Source organism: Lepeophtheirus salmonis, chromosome 6 (genome assembly GCF_016086655.4).
Source record: "Lepeophtheirus salmonis chromosome 6, UVic_Lsal_1.4, whole genome shotgun sequence".
Classification (NCBI taxonomy): Eukaryota; Metazoa; Arthropoda; class Copepoda; order Siphonostomatoida; family Caligidae; genus Lepeophtheirus; species Lepeophtheirus salmonis.
The window spans coordinates 53,738,379-53,754,042 of record NC_052136.2 but is presented as its reverse complement, the minus strand read 5'-3'; the positions used below and the strand labels follow the sequence as shown (position 1 = coordinate 53,754,042).

At 27.2% G+C, this 15,664-nt stretch overlaps 1 protein-coding gene across 1 annotated transcript in view; it reads left to right on the top strand.

Annotated features, from left to right (window-relative positions):
• Positions 1–529: 529 nt before the first annotated feature.
• The window catches only part of LOC121120525 (acetylcholine receptor subunit alpha-like), a 213,973-nt gene continuing 198,838 nt past the window's right edge, over positions 530–15,664 (top strand). Inside the window, exon 1 of the mRNA XM_071889689.1 lies at positions 530–1,408. Within this exon, the coding sequence (XP_071745790.1) occupies positions 1,133–1,408 (276 nt within the window). The 5' untranslated portion in view covers positions 530–1,132. The remainder of the gene's footprint in view (positions 1,409–15,664) is intronic.

The following is a 15,664-nucleotide window of genomic DNA, read 5'->3' as shown; positions in this document are numbered from 1 at the left end:
AGAAATGTAATAAATTTGGTTTTAAGGAGTTACACACTATGTAAATATTTAATGCTAATTTTTGAAGATATTTTAATCAATGTTCATTTATCTAGATATATGAGAGGGAAAGCCTAACTCTATCAAATAAAAATAAATTTTGTTAAAGATTGCATTTTGTCTTATTGTTTATTCTTTTTCCATATTTCTGAGGTTTATTATTATAAACATACACACGTCATTGGTAGGAGTCTTTTTTGAATAATTCGATTTGGAGAAATTCATTTGTTTTTTTCTTTTTCTTAAAAGCGTTTATAGAATATATATGTACTGTTGGAAGTAAAAAATAAGTGAAGCATCATACATAAGGCGTGCGATCGTAAAGAGAAATTTTAGAAGAAGAAGGGAAAAAGCTAGCCCGTTGAGTGTGTGTTTCGGGCCTTGGAAAAAGTGAAAGGAGAGCAGCTTTTGGATGCTTTTTAAAAAAGAAATACTATATGAAACAAAAAAAAAGAAAAGAAAAGAAGGGATGTTGGAAGCCTTCTTTATTGCCTTAGAAGGCCGGCGACCCGCGTCGTTAAAATCTTTCTCTCGTGAATTTTTGTTGGTTTTTTCTCACATCAGCCAAAGTTAACCCCAGTTGAAAATTTGTGTCCCTTTCTGAATCATCTAAATTTTTTTCATCTTTTTTTTTAATAATCAAGTTTTTAGTTTTTCATAATTATTTTTTTGTTAGTATTTGACGAATTATGAGGATTAAAATGAGAAAGAAAAAGTCATAGGGAAATTTTGTCGTTTTTATCATCTCCATTTAATTAGAGTATAGATACATTTTAAAAAGCAACACACTCTCCCTTTTCTCTCAATCATAACATCATGCTCAATCCTACATTTTATTCCATAATACTGTGTTTTCCGCACAAATAGAAAACACCCTGACCCTTCCTCTGCCCATAAAGATATGCCCATTTCATAGTGTCATTAGTTTTTAGTTTTACATATGTGTATAAGCTACAACCAAAGTGATCCACGGCGTTTGCCCTGAGAGGGAGTGTCATGTTTATTAGTGATCCCATAGTGAACAAAAAATTTACATAATACCCATACAAAAATGAAATCCTAAATAATCCATACACAAAATAGTGATAGCACCATGAAACACGTTCATTATTCCCATCGACGTCATCGTCTCCTCCTTCGACCCCGATCCTCTTGGGTCTGCACCTTTTTCCCCTTTATAAGCTTCATCTTACTAGCTTGCATTGCACCACAGCAAGCACGAACTGTTCTCAATGCTGGAAATCCAGATGCGAAAAGACTCTATGATGACTTACTTTCTAATTATAATAAACTCGTTAGACCTGTTATTAATACAACGGACCCTTTACTCGTTCGGATTAAATTGAAATTGTCTCAACTAATTGACGTGGTAAGGACGGCTTTTTAAATTGTACTTTTAGATTATATGCATTAGTTTGGCGTTTGTGTTTTAAACGAAAGAGATTATATAGGATTTTATATTTAATTGTATATGAAAAGGAAAACTACTAATTTATATAATTATTTTTTATCAAATGTTACGTATAAAAACTATTTTATTATATACAAACAGAGTTGAATTAATTTCTGTTTCTAGGCTTTTTATCGTAGTTTTAATCCTTTGATATTGTATTTATTTATATATTTTATACAAATTTGTGAAAAAACAATGCTTTCTATAAATGTATTGCTTGCAAATTAATGAAACAATATAAATGAATAAATGTACTTGGGTTATTCCATTTCTTTCTTTCTTCTCCATATATATATACTTTTTAATCTAACTACTTACCTACCTTCAAAAGTTGTTTAAATTGATACTTCAATGAATCAATTAACTTAATATGAACAAACATTTCAAAAACTACTAACTTTGAAGTGGAAGTGAAATTTAAGAAAAAAAAAAAAAGAAGAGCAACATAAAAAGTTATTAGAAAAAGCCATAATATTTTCTTGTGTTTTTTGAGTAGAAAGGGGATTCATTCCAGGAATGTCATTTTTCTCCTATATGTTGTACTTTTTTTAACACAAATATTTAAGAAATTTCCTAATAAAAATCAGTTTGTAAAGTTTTGTTGATTTTTGCGTAATTTAAGGTCTCACTACAATAAACATATGTATGGTCACAAACCACTAAAAGTTAATTCTATTTATATAGATACATATTGCAACAATAATACATTCTCTGAAGTATGACAAAAAATTTCAAATTTCACAATTCCCAACATTGTCTACTTCTCACTACTTTTAAAATTTGACATTTCAGCTCACTCTGAAGTACTATAATAATTAATTTTGGAAAAAACTCAATGTGTTCATGGCTAAAAAGACAATACCGACTTTGTATTCCAAGGATCAAGTCCGAAGGGTATCCGAAACTAAAAACCAAGATTTTAGATATTTAAAAAAGTTTTTGGTTGAGTAGAAAAGATCAGGGACGGTAGAAAAACTATTTGTTTTGGGCTCAATTATCAACTTTGTCCTTCGCAATAGACAGTTGTTACAGTTTAAACAATAAAATTTGACCTATAAATTTAAATAAAATGGATCCCATTTTTTTTTAACAAATAAATGAAATTTAATACATCAATACCTTGAAAAGTCAATCTATTAAAGAAGATTAATACATATTTACATATTATAGGTCACTCATCAGTATTACGAATAAGATATATTAACTCTTACAAACCTCTTCAGAGCTTGCTTTGGCTAATAAACATGTTATCCGTGAAGTGTGATCTACAAAACAATAAAGACAAAAAAAAAAAAAAAAAAAAAAAAACAGTTACAAGCAATTGTTACATTTTTTTCTTTTGTTCAAAGCGTTACAATATCTCAAACATTTTCTCAATAAAATACCTATATTAAAATTAAATCAACTGATGGTAAAATAATAAATAATTACTATCATACGGGGTGAGGACTCAAAAGTTAGAATCCTCTTCGAGGCCGTCTAGGTCTAGCCTCAGTTATAAAAGTATGACTATTTTGTACTTGGCGCCATTCGAAAATACTGACAAAAAGTTACTATTTGATGTTTTTTTTTGTGCGATCACAAATATCCGAGCAACAAGCAAAATGTTAGAGGGTGTAAGATCTCCTCCATGCACAAGTCGATCTCCGATAAGAAGATCTTCACAGTGGACGTGTTCTGAAGAGGAGAAATGATTTTTTCTTTGGTGAATCAAAAGCTCAGGTTGAGGGAACCTTTCCGATCAAATATTCAGCTCAGGTCATGTTTCTCGGTGTCGTTGTATCCGATAGCAGTTAGATGCCTCTTTACTTCTTCAAGGCCGACGAGAAAGTCGATACAGATGTTACGACAAGGTCCCCTGATACTATGTCTTGCAATGGTTGAAGAGCTCATTCTCCAAGAACAACTATATGTTTACCCAAGACGGTGCTCAATGACACGCGTCAAAGAAAGTTCAACATTTCTGCGGGGAGAACATGGCTGCTTTCTGTCCGTAGACTTTTTCGACTTCGTCATCACCCAACGTGAACCCCTGGTCTTTGCTATTTGATGCTTATTTTAGGGCAAAATGAACAAAACTTCTCATCCAAATGTCGATGCCCTGAAGGCCGTGATCACTTAGGAATAGACCAACTTGCCGTCAGACTTCATCAAGACCAGCTGTGTTTCCATGGGTTGCCGTATTGAAGCCATCATTCAGAATGGAAGGGGACAAATTGAATAAAAAGTGGATAAAATTGTTGAATTTTCAAAATTTACTTCAGAAGTTAGCATTAGAAATGGTACGAAATAAAAATATAAAGAAGTGAAAACAGCTTTTAAAATTTTCTAATTTTTAGTTCTTACCCTGTAAAAGTTAAAGCATTAAAAAATAAAAATAAAAACTGTAATATTGCAGAAATGTAGCAGTTCAAAAAATAATAACAATTCCACCTCCTCAATAAATAGAAAAAACATTAACAAAGATTATGGATTTTCTGCCACAATCATTTGCATTATACTATACAACTCTAATGTAAATTTTGTGATTATAGCTTTTTTTATGTTGGAGAAATAAAATCTGTTGTAACTACCCTAAGTCACTCTTATAATTTCAAAAATGAAGATTTTTTAATCAAAGAAGCAGAAGTGACTGGTTAACATCAAGCAATATCAAATATTTGCAAACAACAAACAAATACGAATTGTATCATTGATTTTCATAATTAACAAAAATAATATAAATACTCATCAGATACAAAAATATGAACAGTGAAGCCATGATTTTAGTGGATACCTTTGCTATCCATTTCAACATTATTTGCTGAGAAGGCTTCAATTAAATAATGTTACCACAGAAAAAAATAATTAAATATGAGAAGATCAATGTTTTCTAAGGATTATTTTTATGTTATAGTTACACATATTAAGGGTTGAAGGGTATTGAAATTGAATTAATAATCAGTGAGAAATTCTTAATTATGAATGCAAATATTTATTTTAATGTTGTAGGTATTATAATCAATTACAATTATCACAAATATTTATTCAAGTGTCTATTAACGTAATAAGGGAAAGGAATAATGAGATGCTTTTATTTAAATAATATATTTATTAGAACATTACTAAATTCGTTGTCAATTATATAATTATGGAAATAAATTTATGCAATGTTTTTAAAAGTAATCCCTAATTGTAGTTCTAAGCAAAGAATGCAAAGTATAAATGAATTATAATGAATGGTGCTTCAGGATAACAACCATTTTTAATGACCACTCCTAAAAATGAGTATTACATAAATGTTCAAAATAAAAGATTGAAAGAATGGATCCGGAATTTTTTATTATTCAACATTTGCTCCCTAATAATATGGATATCTTTATTAATCTATCATATTTCAAAAAAGATGGATAAAATATATATAATTTTTTGGCAAAATTTATATAATTATAACATCTTTTGATTTGATTTTCAAATATAAACTCGGAAAAGAGTTAATGTGATTATCAACATAAAAAAATTACTAAGTTTAAACTTTAATAGTACTTGGTGCACTGATTACAAATCTGCAATTAATTTTTTCGTGCCAAATTTTATTTTCGATTTGAATTTGTTAGTATATTTACCCTTTTTCTGTAGTAGTTAAAAAAATTTTGAATAAAAAATATAGATTTAATCCACATGAAAATGAACTCATTCTCTTTAAAATTATGTTCTAATTTTAAAAATAGGTTTATATTTCATATGGAGTCATTCAATCCTGATAAAATGGATTTAAATATAAAATACTACATATATTTTGACTTTTGTTTGAAAAAATATAACGCCTTGAACTTTCATTTGTGTTTTAAATAAAAAAGCTCATTTCCATTTTAAGTATATAGAGTTTGTTATAATAAAGAGTATTTGCTTCTAAAAGTCAATTTATGCTAAAACATTTAATTCATTTAATATTTTTTTGAAATATAAATTGTATTAACTTGTGTTTTGAGTAATTCTATTACCAAAACAAGACAAAAAAATTAAACCATCAATCCTTTGAACTCGATTGTAAAATATAAGCAACATCCTATGAAAGTTTCGAATTCCCTTTATGCTTTTTTTTTTAAATAAAAGGATTGTCAAACTCATTAGATTTGACTGATGTTTGACAGGATATCTATCGTGGAACAAGTTCAATTTGTTACAAGAAATGAAGGCAGTATGTCTCAAAATTTATAATGAGGGATGCACAGCAAGTTCAAGCGTTTGTATAAATATTTTCAACAGGTTAATTTTCTACTTAAAAAATTCCTTAAGTAACAAAATAGAAAGTTATATTTTTTAGAATGGGGTTGGGAACAGAGAACATTATCTAAGGCCATACACGTATAACAATCATTCTAGATATAACTATGCTTATATGTAAATTGATTTCAATGAAGAGGGAATTCTCATATGTTTTTTTGTGTATTTTTTCTTCAAAAATGGACAAATAAATGACATATTTTTTTTTTCTAAAAAATGTTAGGTACTTTATCAATTCCATTGAAACCTTGATGTATATATCATTATCATTTAGATAAGGAGGGAGGGAAAGATATTATTAATTCATATGTAGATGCATGGCTTCAAATATATTTATTAATGATCTAAGACTTTCGTAAAATGATATATTACTCCCATTATGTAAATTTCCAAATTCGAAAAAATTATTCAATAAAAATATATACTTTTTACTTACTTTATGAGGTAAAACTTGCTAATTTGCCATATAAAATAATCCCAACATGAATGCATCAAATTCTTCCCAAATTATATGCAATGTATGAAAAAGAAAGTTGATATGTTTGATAAACCCAAAGATTGTTGATGTTAATAAAATGCTAAAACATTCTATATTTTGTAAAACACAAATATTTGTTAGGGAATTTTTTTTTTTCATATTGCGCTTCTAATATTTCTTCAGATAAAAAATTAAATTTGTATAAGTATGTATAATGTTTTTGTTATTGAGAATAAATTCTAAACAACTACGATTCCGTCACGAATAAAAATATTTCAACAGCACATATCCATAAATTTTCCTTCCCCCCTCTCTAAATGTCCATTTAAACAGGTGTAATCAAATTTTTTATGTTTTATTTCAAAATGTTCTAAGTAGATAAAAAATATTCTTATGTTATTTGCAATTATATTTATCGTTTTTCTTTCTTCCTATAATTTTCAAGAATTTGAAGTAATTCTATAAAAGTATCTCAAAAAGTGTCTTTAAATATCAAACAAAATAGTTATAGAGTTTCTTTTAGAAAGTGAAAGCAAATAAACGTGTTAATAATTGTTTAATTAATTATCCTCAGTAATTAGGTTATAAAAAAACAATCTTATATTTCATTTATAATTTTTTTGTAATTAAAAAGCGAGCTTGAATTACATATTTAAATATTTGTTTCCATATTATCAGTAAAAACTATAATTTAATTTTTTTTCTGTAGTTTCCTAATGTAACTTTTATTTTCCAGATTTCAGGTAAATAAATAGTGTGTATATCTAAAGTTGTAAATCCTAGGCAATATTTCGGATTCGTGTTATGTTGCTGTTGAGAACAAAATTGTATATTTTTTTTCAAAAGCTGAGACCACCATTATTTAATTCTTAAGGAGAAAACATATAATCAATCATATCTGTCAAGATATAACAAACGATCATGTGAATTTCTTACTGGAGTCTTATAATTTCGTAAATCCTACATGGTAATAAAATAATTTATTGATGTACGTCCTGCTTAGAAAAACAATGATAAAAGCACATATATTTCAAAAAACGGAGACAGATACAGACTTTAGACATATATTAAAAGTTGCTCTGAATTTGGAGCTACAAATGTAATTAACATGTTTAATTCGGATCAAACCCGATTCCTGGGCTCTAAAATGTAAGTTTGGGTTGGATAAAAGTTGATTTTTTCATAAAAAAAGATGTATTCCCCGTGTTTCAATCTTTTTTATGGTACGGATTGTCGTTTCAAAAATGTACCATCAAAAATTAGAATCTAAAAAACGAATTATTGTACAAACAGAACGTTTGTTAAATTTAAATTAAAAAAGGGAATTAGGAAAAGGATGAGCGAGTTAATCTTAGTATGTATCTTCAATCTTCATTATGGTTGAAGAAGGAACAAGACAGGTTAGTAATAGCAATGACAATAAAAAAATCACAGGGTCAAATTGCTTTATATTTACCAAAAATCAGTATTTTCACATGGTCAGATGTTTTCATTATACGTTCCATTTTCAAGAATATCAAACGGGGTTGGAAGTTTGATTATATTTACATCAAATGGACAGAAACAACAAGGAGGTTTTACAATAGAAATTTACCTATTATAAAATTATAGTTTATGGTCTTTAAAATATTAAAAAATCGTTATTGGCTTCGGGATTTTTTATCGTTCCATCACTGATTATAAGTGTTAGACCCAGTAAGAGACAGAAAAGAAATAATGATATATATGTGAGTAATTCTGACTTATGTCCTCGCTTGATACAGATTGGGACTTGTGTTTATTTTATTGTACTACCCTCTCATAACTATTTGTAGCTAATTTAGCCAACGTCAAGACTAGTTAAGTGAAAATGCAGCAATTTTTAAGCATATAAAGATACAATCTACTTGTAGAATTTATAACTTGTCAAAGCAAATTGCAAATAGATTCTACAATGCACTTCTCCAAAACATTATTCATTTTTTCCACTCTTCTTTGTTAACTTTCGATTGATTTAACATTTTTTAACATATCAACAATGTTTACACTATACAATTCTACTCATAAGTCTCGTTGCGGAATACATATTATCATCTCGGAGATATTTTATCAGGAGTATGTATAATAATTAAACACATAAAAGTATTATTCAACTACTTTGAATCTATATTAAGTTTTATATCAAAATATAGATATTGTGTATGATTGAAAGAAAAATATATACATATTTACGAAATTTGACATAACCATACATATATTTCTATATTCTCAGATCCTTACACAAGAATATACACAAGCGATGTTGTATATATAGGTATAAAAATTGTACATACATCTTAAAAATTGAGACATCTTTGTTTAAATAGTAAATAACATGAGGGTATAGTTCTTTTCAGTGTATAAATGTCAAAACATTTATAATTAAAAACCTGCTTATTATAATAATTATTAAAAAGAATATTTTGCTTCATATCCAATTCCATAAATATTTAACTAAGTACTACTCATACATATGAATAGGTTTCTCAGCATTTTTGATTTTGATATTTAAGTATTTTTATACCTTTTCGAGATTTGAGGCAAATTTTGACAATGAAAAAAAGTCAAATGTCTATATCAAAATATGTATTTCTTTTGATATTTTATGTTAGTTTGAAAAATTTCTAATTATTCATTTGAAGAGCTCATTCATCATTTTATAAAAAGAGTATACAGTATTTTGAGGGAAAATTCACTTGAGTAGTTTAAAAATGGTTAAATATATATTTACATAATATATTCGGTCATAAAAAGTTTGTTGTATTGAAGAATTTAATTAGAAATTTAATATTTCAGTTGAGTTTTTACGTTGTTTTCTTAATTAATCTTAATATTTTTTTCGCAATAAAAACTCTTTCAAGTATAAATTTACCCTCATAGCCTAACAACATTTTATAGATGATAAAAAGTTAAAAATTAAAAAAAAAGCAATCATATCTATGCTTATATGAAGATTTCCACTCGAATAACTACAACGTATGCAAATTCTTAATTTGACGTATCTTCAAATATAAAATTTCTTATAATTTTTATATACAGAGTCAGCAATAGTGAACATATATATTTCTATAAAAAAGTAATATTATTAATTTCATAAACCGTATATTTGTAGATAGAACAGCTGATAAAGGAAATTTAATCATGATTTTTAAATAAAAAAATTCGGTTAATTTAAATACGAGTCGAATCCGCACATACTTATTAATTATTTATATTTCAATATGCCTATCTGTTGCACTGACGTGTTAAAGTATACTCATTAACCCAAAGCGACGCCATGTTGAAAGCTCCTTATAATCTAACAAGTTGTTATTAATTTATTTATATTTTCATATTAAAAATGAATTGATAAAACTAATGATTGTTTACAAATATAAGGGTTTTTAAATTTTTATGTGATTCTATGTAAAAATTAAAGTAATTATTTGTTTTATCATTTAATATATATCCTACATATTCATACTCCAGGGAGTAATATCTAACCATCTAACCCAACTTGTTACATCCAAAGTGGTAAAACGTGCTAGTTAGCCTGAATATATTCCCTGTTTAATGAAACACTTCTTTCTTCACAAGATGTCGTTTTTGAGATACACTACAGAGTGTGTACCCAAAACTTGTACTAGCTTCGATTGTATTCTTTTATTTTTAATAACAAGATTTCATTATGGAACCGAACGACAACTGCAACAAAATAAACAATTTGTTTTTTAATTACATGTCTTAAAGTATGAAAATCTCTGATTTTCCATAAAAAGGTCACTTGTGTGCACTCTCCTCCGCGCCGGTGACAATGTCAAGAAGGCATCTCCATCTACACTGCATACAGTATCAAGTAGTCAATTATAGCCCTATACAGTAAAGAAGAACCAAAACTTAAGAAGCAACAATATATCTGACTTTTAGCCTGCATCCATGTGGCCCCTCCAGATTTGACCTCAATTCTATGGACTTTGCTATTAGGGCGACTTGGTGAAAAATCCTGCTATCTGTCATCATTACAGGGTTGTAGGGAATGGATACAAACTTCAAATTCAAGAGCTGTCAATCTGTTCGGCGGCGTGTCGATACTGTTATTAGTTGTAAAGGAATATTGAATAAAAAAATAGCTAAATATACTATTTAAACATATAAAAAATTATTTTTGACTTGTATGTATAGTCTTTATTTGATAAAAATCAGGTTTTTGTAATTTATTCATGTTACTGCAAGTTTTTGGGTCCCCACTTTGCAGATTACGTTACTTTGCCTTTTTCCTCGTGAGATATGCAATTTTTTCTTACCTTTGTAGAATTCTTGATTCACTTAAAATGAGGGAATTCAATGTATAGTTTAGTTGGTATATAGCAAATAATATTATAATATATTCAACGCACCCTAGAGGGCAGAAAAGTTTTGATAGAGATAATATATTTGAACAAATACTAATCACAATTTTGCCATTTAGTTTATAGCTTTGGTTAGATCATGCAGAGTTTCTTTTAATACAGCTTTCATAATGGAGAAATGAAATCAAAACTAAATTACCATGTAGGCTGTACATACGATTAGTCTAGGAGAAAAGGTTTTTATTCGATCTCATATAACTTGGTTCTATATGCATTCATGTTGATAACGTCATAATATCTAAACACTCTTTTAGATTCAGTAATTGAATAGTTACAGATTACACATACTTTACAAAGAATGAATCTATTAAGGGAAAATTCCTTCATTTTTTTATTACATGAGTCTCATAAATTCGCACAAATGTCATATTAAGTGCTTAATGAGATAAATAGGGCGTGGACATGGCGCCAAGACATGTCACACTCAAACTCAGTATGTCGCCTATATATATTATTATGTTATTATTCAATTTTTGTTAGGCGTGTATGTAAGGGTGGAATGCTTTGTACATAAGTCTATGAAGATGTTTATTTAATAGAGGGGGAAATTTTTTCAAAACTATATCTGTATATTTATATATTTGTTTTTCCAACAATATCCTTTTCCTATATATATTATAAGAAAATAAAAATAAAACTTAGCAAAGGTTTCTACATATATAGGGTATATAAAAATATATAAGATCCATTTTCTTCTTTAACTTGTTGCATTAAATAAATATATACATACATATATATCTTCTAAGTATCTATTTATCTATATATAATCAATGATGTCAAACTCTCCCCTCCCTCTTCAACATGCAAGTCCTTAATGATTTACACAAGTCAACAAAAATGTTACATGCTCAAAGACCTTTCAATATCAAACAACGTTGAAAATATATATTTAAGAGCTACAAACAAATTACAGTGATATATTTTTTTCACTTAAAAACAGTTATTTCTTTTATTAATATTAATACCCTTGTAGGTTTGAGTAATTTTTGACTGTAACAAAATAGAAACATGGTTGATGTACTAAACCCTCTCAAATAGTGGTTCTTAAGACTTTTACCTTGCGTAGCACATAAAAAATTATAAAAATCTCAAAGAAACAACATTCTATCATATATTTAATATGTTTGACATATTAATATCCAAGATTTTCGATGATCTTTTTTTATAATATTGATATTTAATAATCTTTTTTTTATGGCACAGTTTTTCGGGTGAACTATTTTTATAACAGGCATCGTGATCTGTTTTGACAGATTTTAAAAGTGTATATATTTCCTATTTTTACAACAAAGTTTTAATTTAGAGGATCGTATTTTCCTCCTATTCAAACCTTCACGCACCACTAAAGGGCGAAGAACGACCTGCAATTTGAGAAATACTGCTTATAAACATTGTTTCCCCCCCCCCACTTTTGGTGTAATTTACCCCATTCGATTGCTTTTTAATTCAGATTAACTCCTTCAATAAAATATCAATCATTGAGTAACTACTTCATCAAAGATAATTTATCTCTTTATATATTGTATATTTTAATTAACTGATTAATTTGAATCATATTTTGCAATAAATCCATAATGAATGTTTAAAGAACGGAATTACATTTACTTTCTACGTGACGTTATATGTGTTGACTTCTAGAGGGTAGGTTAGAGAATGTCTAAGAATTCTGATGTTGAGTAATACAACCATCTTACATATATCAGACAAGTACGTTCTCGTTGATCTACTATTTCTTTTAAAAGCTTCAGGTGGGAGTACTGGCTCAAAATTAAGCATGATTTTCTTTCGATTACTATTGAGCTACAATATAATTGACATACATAGGATTTTATAAATTGTTATACACATTATTTATAGAATATTTTGCCCATATTTACCCCTAAAGGAGGGTTCACACAATTGCTAGTGAGGTAAGTTTCTTCGGGAAGAACCTTCTCCATTTTTTATAAGAATAACAAAAGGATTGACATAAAAATTAACTTAGGGTCGCAATTGTATAAACCCTCCATAAATAGCAAAATTTACCAGTTATGTTTTCTCCTCTCAAACATACTTTAACTTACACTCGTTAATTTTTGGTTTCTTTAATTTTTACAAACAAAAAGTGCATACACTATACCATCTTAATTTACTCTTTAAATATAATTAAATATTAATTTGTGAAATAAGTCTGTTTTACTCATAAAAAGATGAAAAAATCTAGTTTTATATTTGTGAGTAAAAAGAAAAAAAGATTTTGGCCTTCTTTCTGAATTGAATTGTCTCACTTAACACATTTATAAGGTTGACAATATATTTTAAAATGAAAATTAGTATTATTCTCATGTAGATTTGATTTTTTCGCACCTCCAAAGTTAGCTTAAACTATATATATAGAATAAATATACTTAACAAATTAAAATAAAATATTCTGCTGAACCTCACCGCATGAAATGAGTTCAAAGTATAAATTACTACTAACAACATCGAATCAACTATCAACAAACAAAAATCCTTAATTAAGTATAATTTCAATTACTCGAATGAAACAAAAAAAAATGTTAGAGAACTTTTTTACTTTTTAATATATCTAAATAAACTTTTTAATAATCTATGTCCAAGAAAAAAAGATTAATATTTTGATTATAAAGTTTAAAGAGTTAGTTTGCCCTCCTTGAATTTTTTCTTTCATATAAAGAAACAAACAAAATAAAAATATGTAATATACTAAAAGGCCTAGTCTTAAAATCTACATTTATTAAGTATCTAACTCCTTTTATTTATATAGAGAGGGAAAAATAAATATTATTTTTGTTAAAATCTAATATAATTGAATTTTCTAAAAAAATTAGTTATTCATAGATTCCCTTTGAGTCGATGTTGATCTAAGTATATATATATTATGTTCATAAATTCAAATCCTCATGAGTTTACTAAATATATGCTCATAAATTGTATACTATTTTGTTTCTGAAATCAATGTCACCTATTTCAAAATACACAATAACGACTTTATAATGACTAAAAAACATCGTTCTATTTTATACAATAAATATCAAAACTATAGTTGTGACTGGAATTTAATCTATTAACGAACTAAAATATTTATAAAATCGACTACAAATATACACCTAGACAAGTAAATAAAGAATTCTTCTTAAAAGTAAATATACATTAATTGGTTGCAATTTCATAATACCCTTGGATTTCTTTTTTTTGCATTTTCTTTGTTCCATACTTTTTTTTCTCTCCAAAATATCCTCATAAAATTGGTTTTTTCTACGTTTTTCACGTTCGACGTTATGTCTGAGCACCATCTTGGAAATTTTTTCATTTAATACTAAGGATATTTACCTAGCAATACTAGAATATAACTTAACAGCTGAAAAAAATACATTGGAATGGTTGATGATTTAGGAATATTCATATGGGATCACACTGAAATATTTTTTATGATTTGAAGTGTTACCTTCTAGTTTGTATTTTTAATGCAAAATACATACACAATTACTTACTAAGGTGTATATTTACGATCCATAACAACTAATGTAGACAAAGTTATTATCTCCTTTTATTAGAAGACGCTCTTAATATACCATCTTTCGCATATCGGGGCAACGCAAATGACATTATAATGATGAGAAATTCGAGAAAAGCTAGGGATGAAAAAGCAATAACCAACAAAAACACTCAATATTTTTTAATTAGTTATTATTCTAGTATTGGGTATGAATGAGTCTGAGCAATGTTTACTTATTCACAATTTCTTGGATTTCTTATTCGTTTGTTTGCTTATTTGTGGATAAATAAAGCTTAGTATATCTGATCCTTCTTGTTTTTCAAATCTGTATTGACATTTCGGCAACCAGACTTTTTTTTACACACATTTCATATAATTAATACTTGATAAAAATTCCCTTTGCATGAAGTAATTTTTAAATATTTATTCTCTGAGGAGCTCAAATATATATGTTCCAGCAATAATCGAGGATTGAAAACACATAAGGGGCATTAAAAACTATTAATGCTTTCTTCGTTGCTATTTATTTATTATTTTATCCAATTATAATTATGTTATATTAAAAGCTAATAGAGAAAAAAAATTGGTTTTGTTTTACCTCTCTATTTTTTTACTTAGTTCGTAACATTAAAACTTCTTATTTTCTGTTGATAAAAGAAAAATGTCATATTTATATATGTTATATACACTCGTATGTTGATATAGCAAAGTGATTTAAATTGTAAGAAATACAACAATAATGAGTAAATTATTATATGCATTACAAGTCGAGTCATATTAAGTGAAAAAATTGCACATAATAATATAACATGAATTACAACTTAACACGCATGTCAATTGAATCCTTGCAAAAATAATAAAATTTATTATTAATATATGGACTTTCATACATCAAAGGGGAGGTTTTTTGTAAGTACGAGTACGTTGAAACATTCTTTCAATTTGTGGCAAAGTAGGGGGGAGGAAGAGCATTTGGTCTAAAAAAATAGAGGAAGTTTTTCCTTATAATTTAATTTTATATTTTTATTTTCTTAATTAAAATAAATGTGTTTAAAAAGTAGTTTTTATCAACAATAGAATTGTTCTAATTGGTTCATCTATTTAAAATTATGTTATTAAAAAAAGTAAAAGTATATTTATGTCCATTTTTTAGTTTTTCCCTTTGTTTGTACTTTTTATTTTAAAATTTATCAAAAAAATATCATTTTGCATGATATTTATGCGCGGAAGTACGTTCAAGACATGCATTACACTTTAAATTATAAGTTTAAAAAAATCCTTTACTAAAAATACTGCTAAAACAGTAATTATTATCTTATAAATACAGCAATTACCATGTTGTTATGTTTAGGTAGGGATTTGATTTACAGTGCAAATTGTTGAGCATTACTTCATAGGTACATAATTTACTCTATTAAGTCATTTTAATATTGCAAAATTATATTAAAATTAATTTATATTTTAGGTTTATATTATAACTCTTTAGAAAATAAATATTAACTCTACTTGAATTCGGAACATTC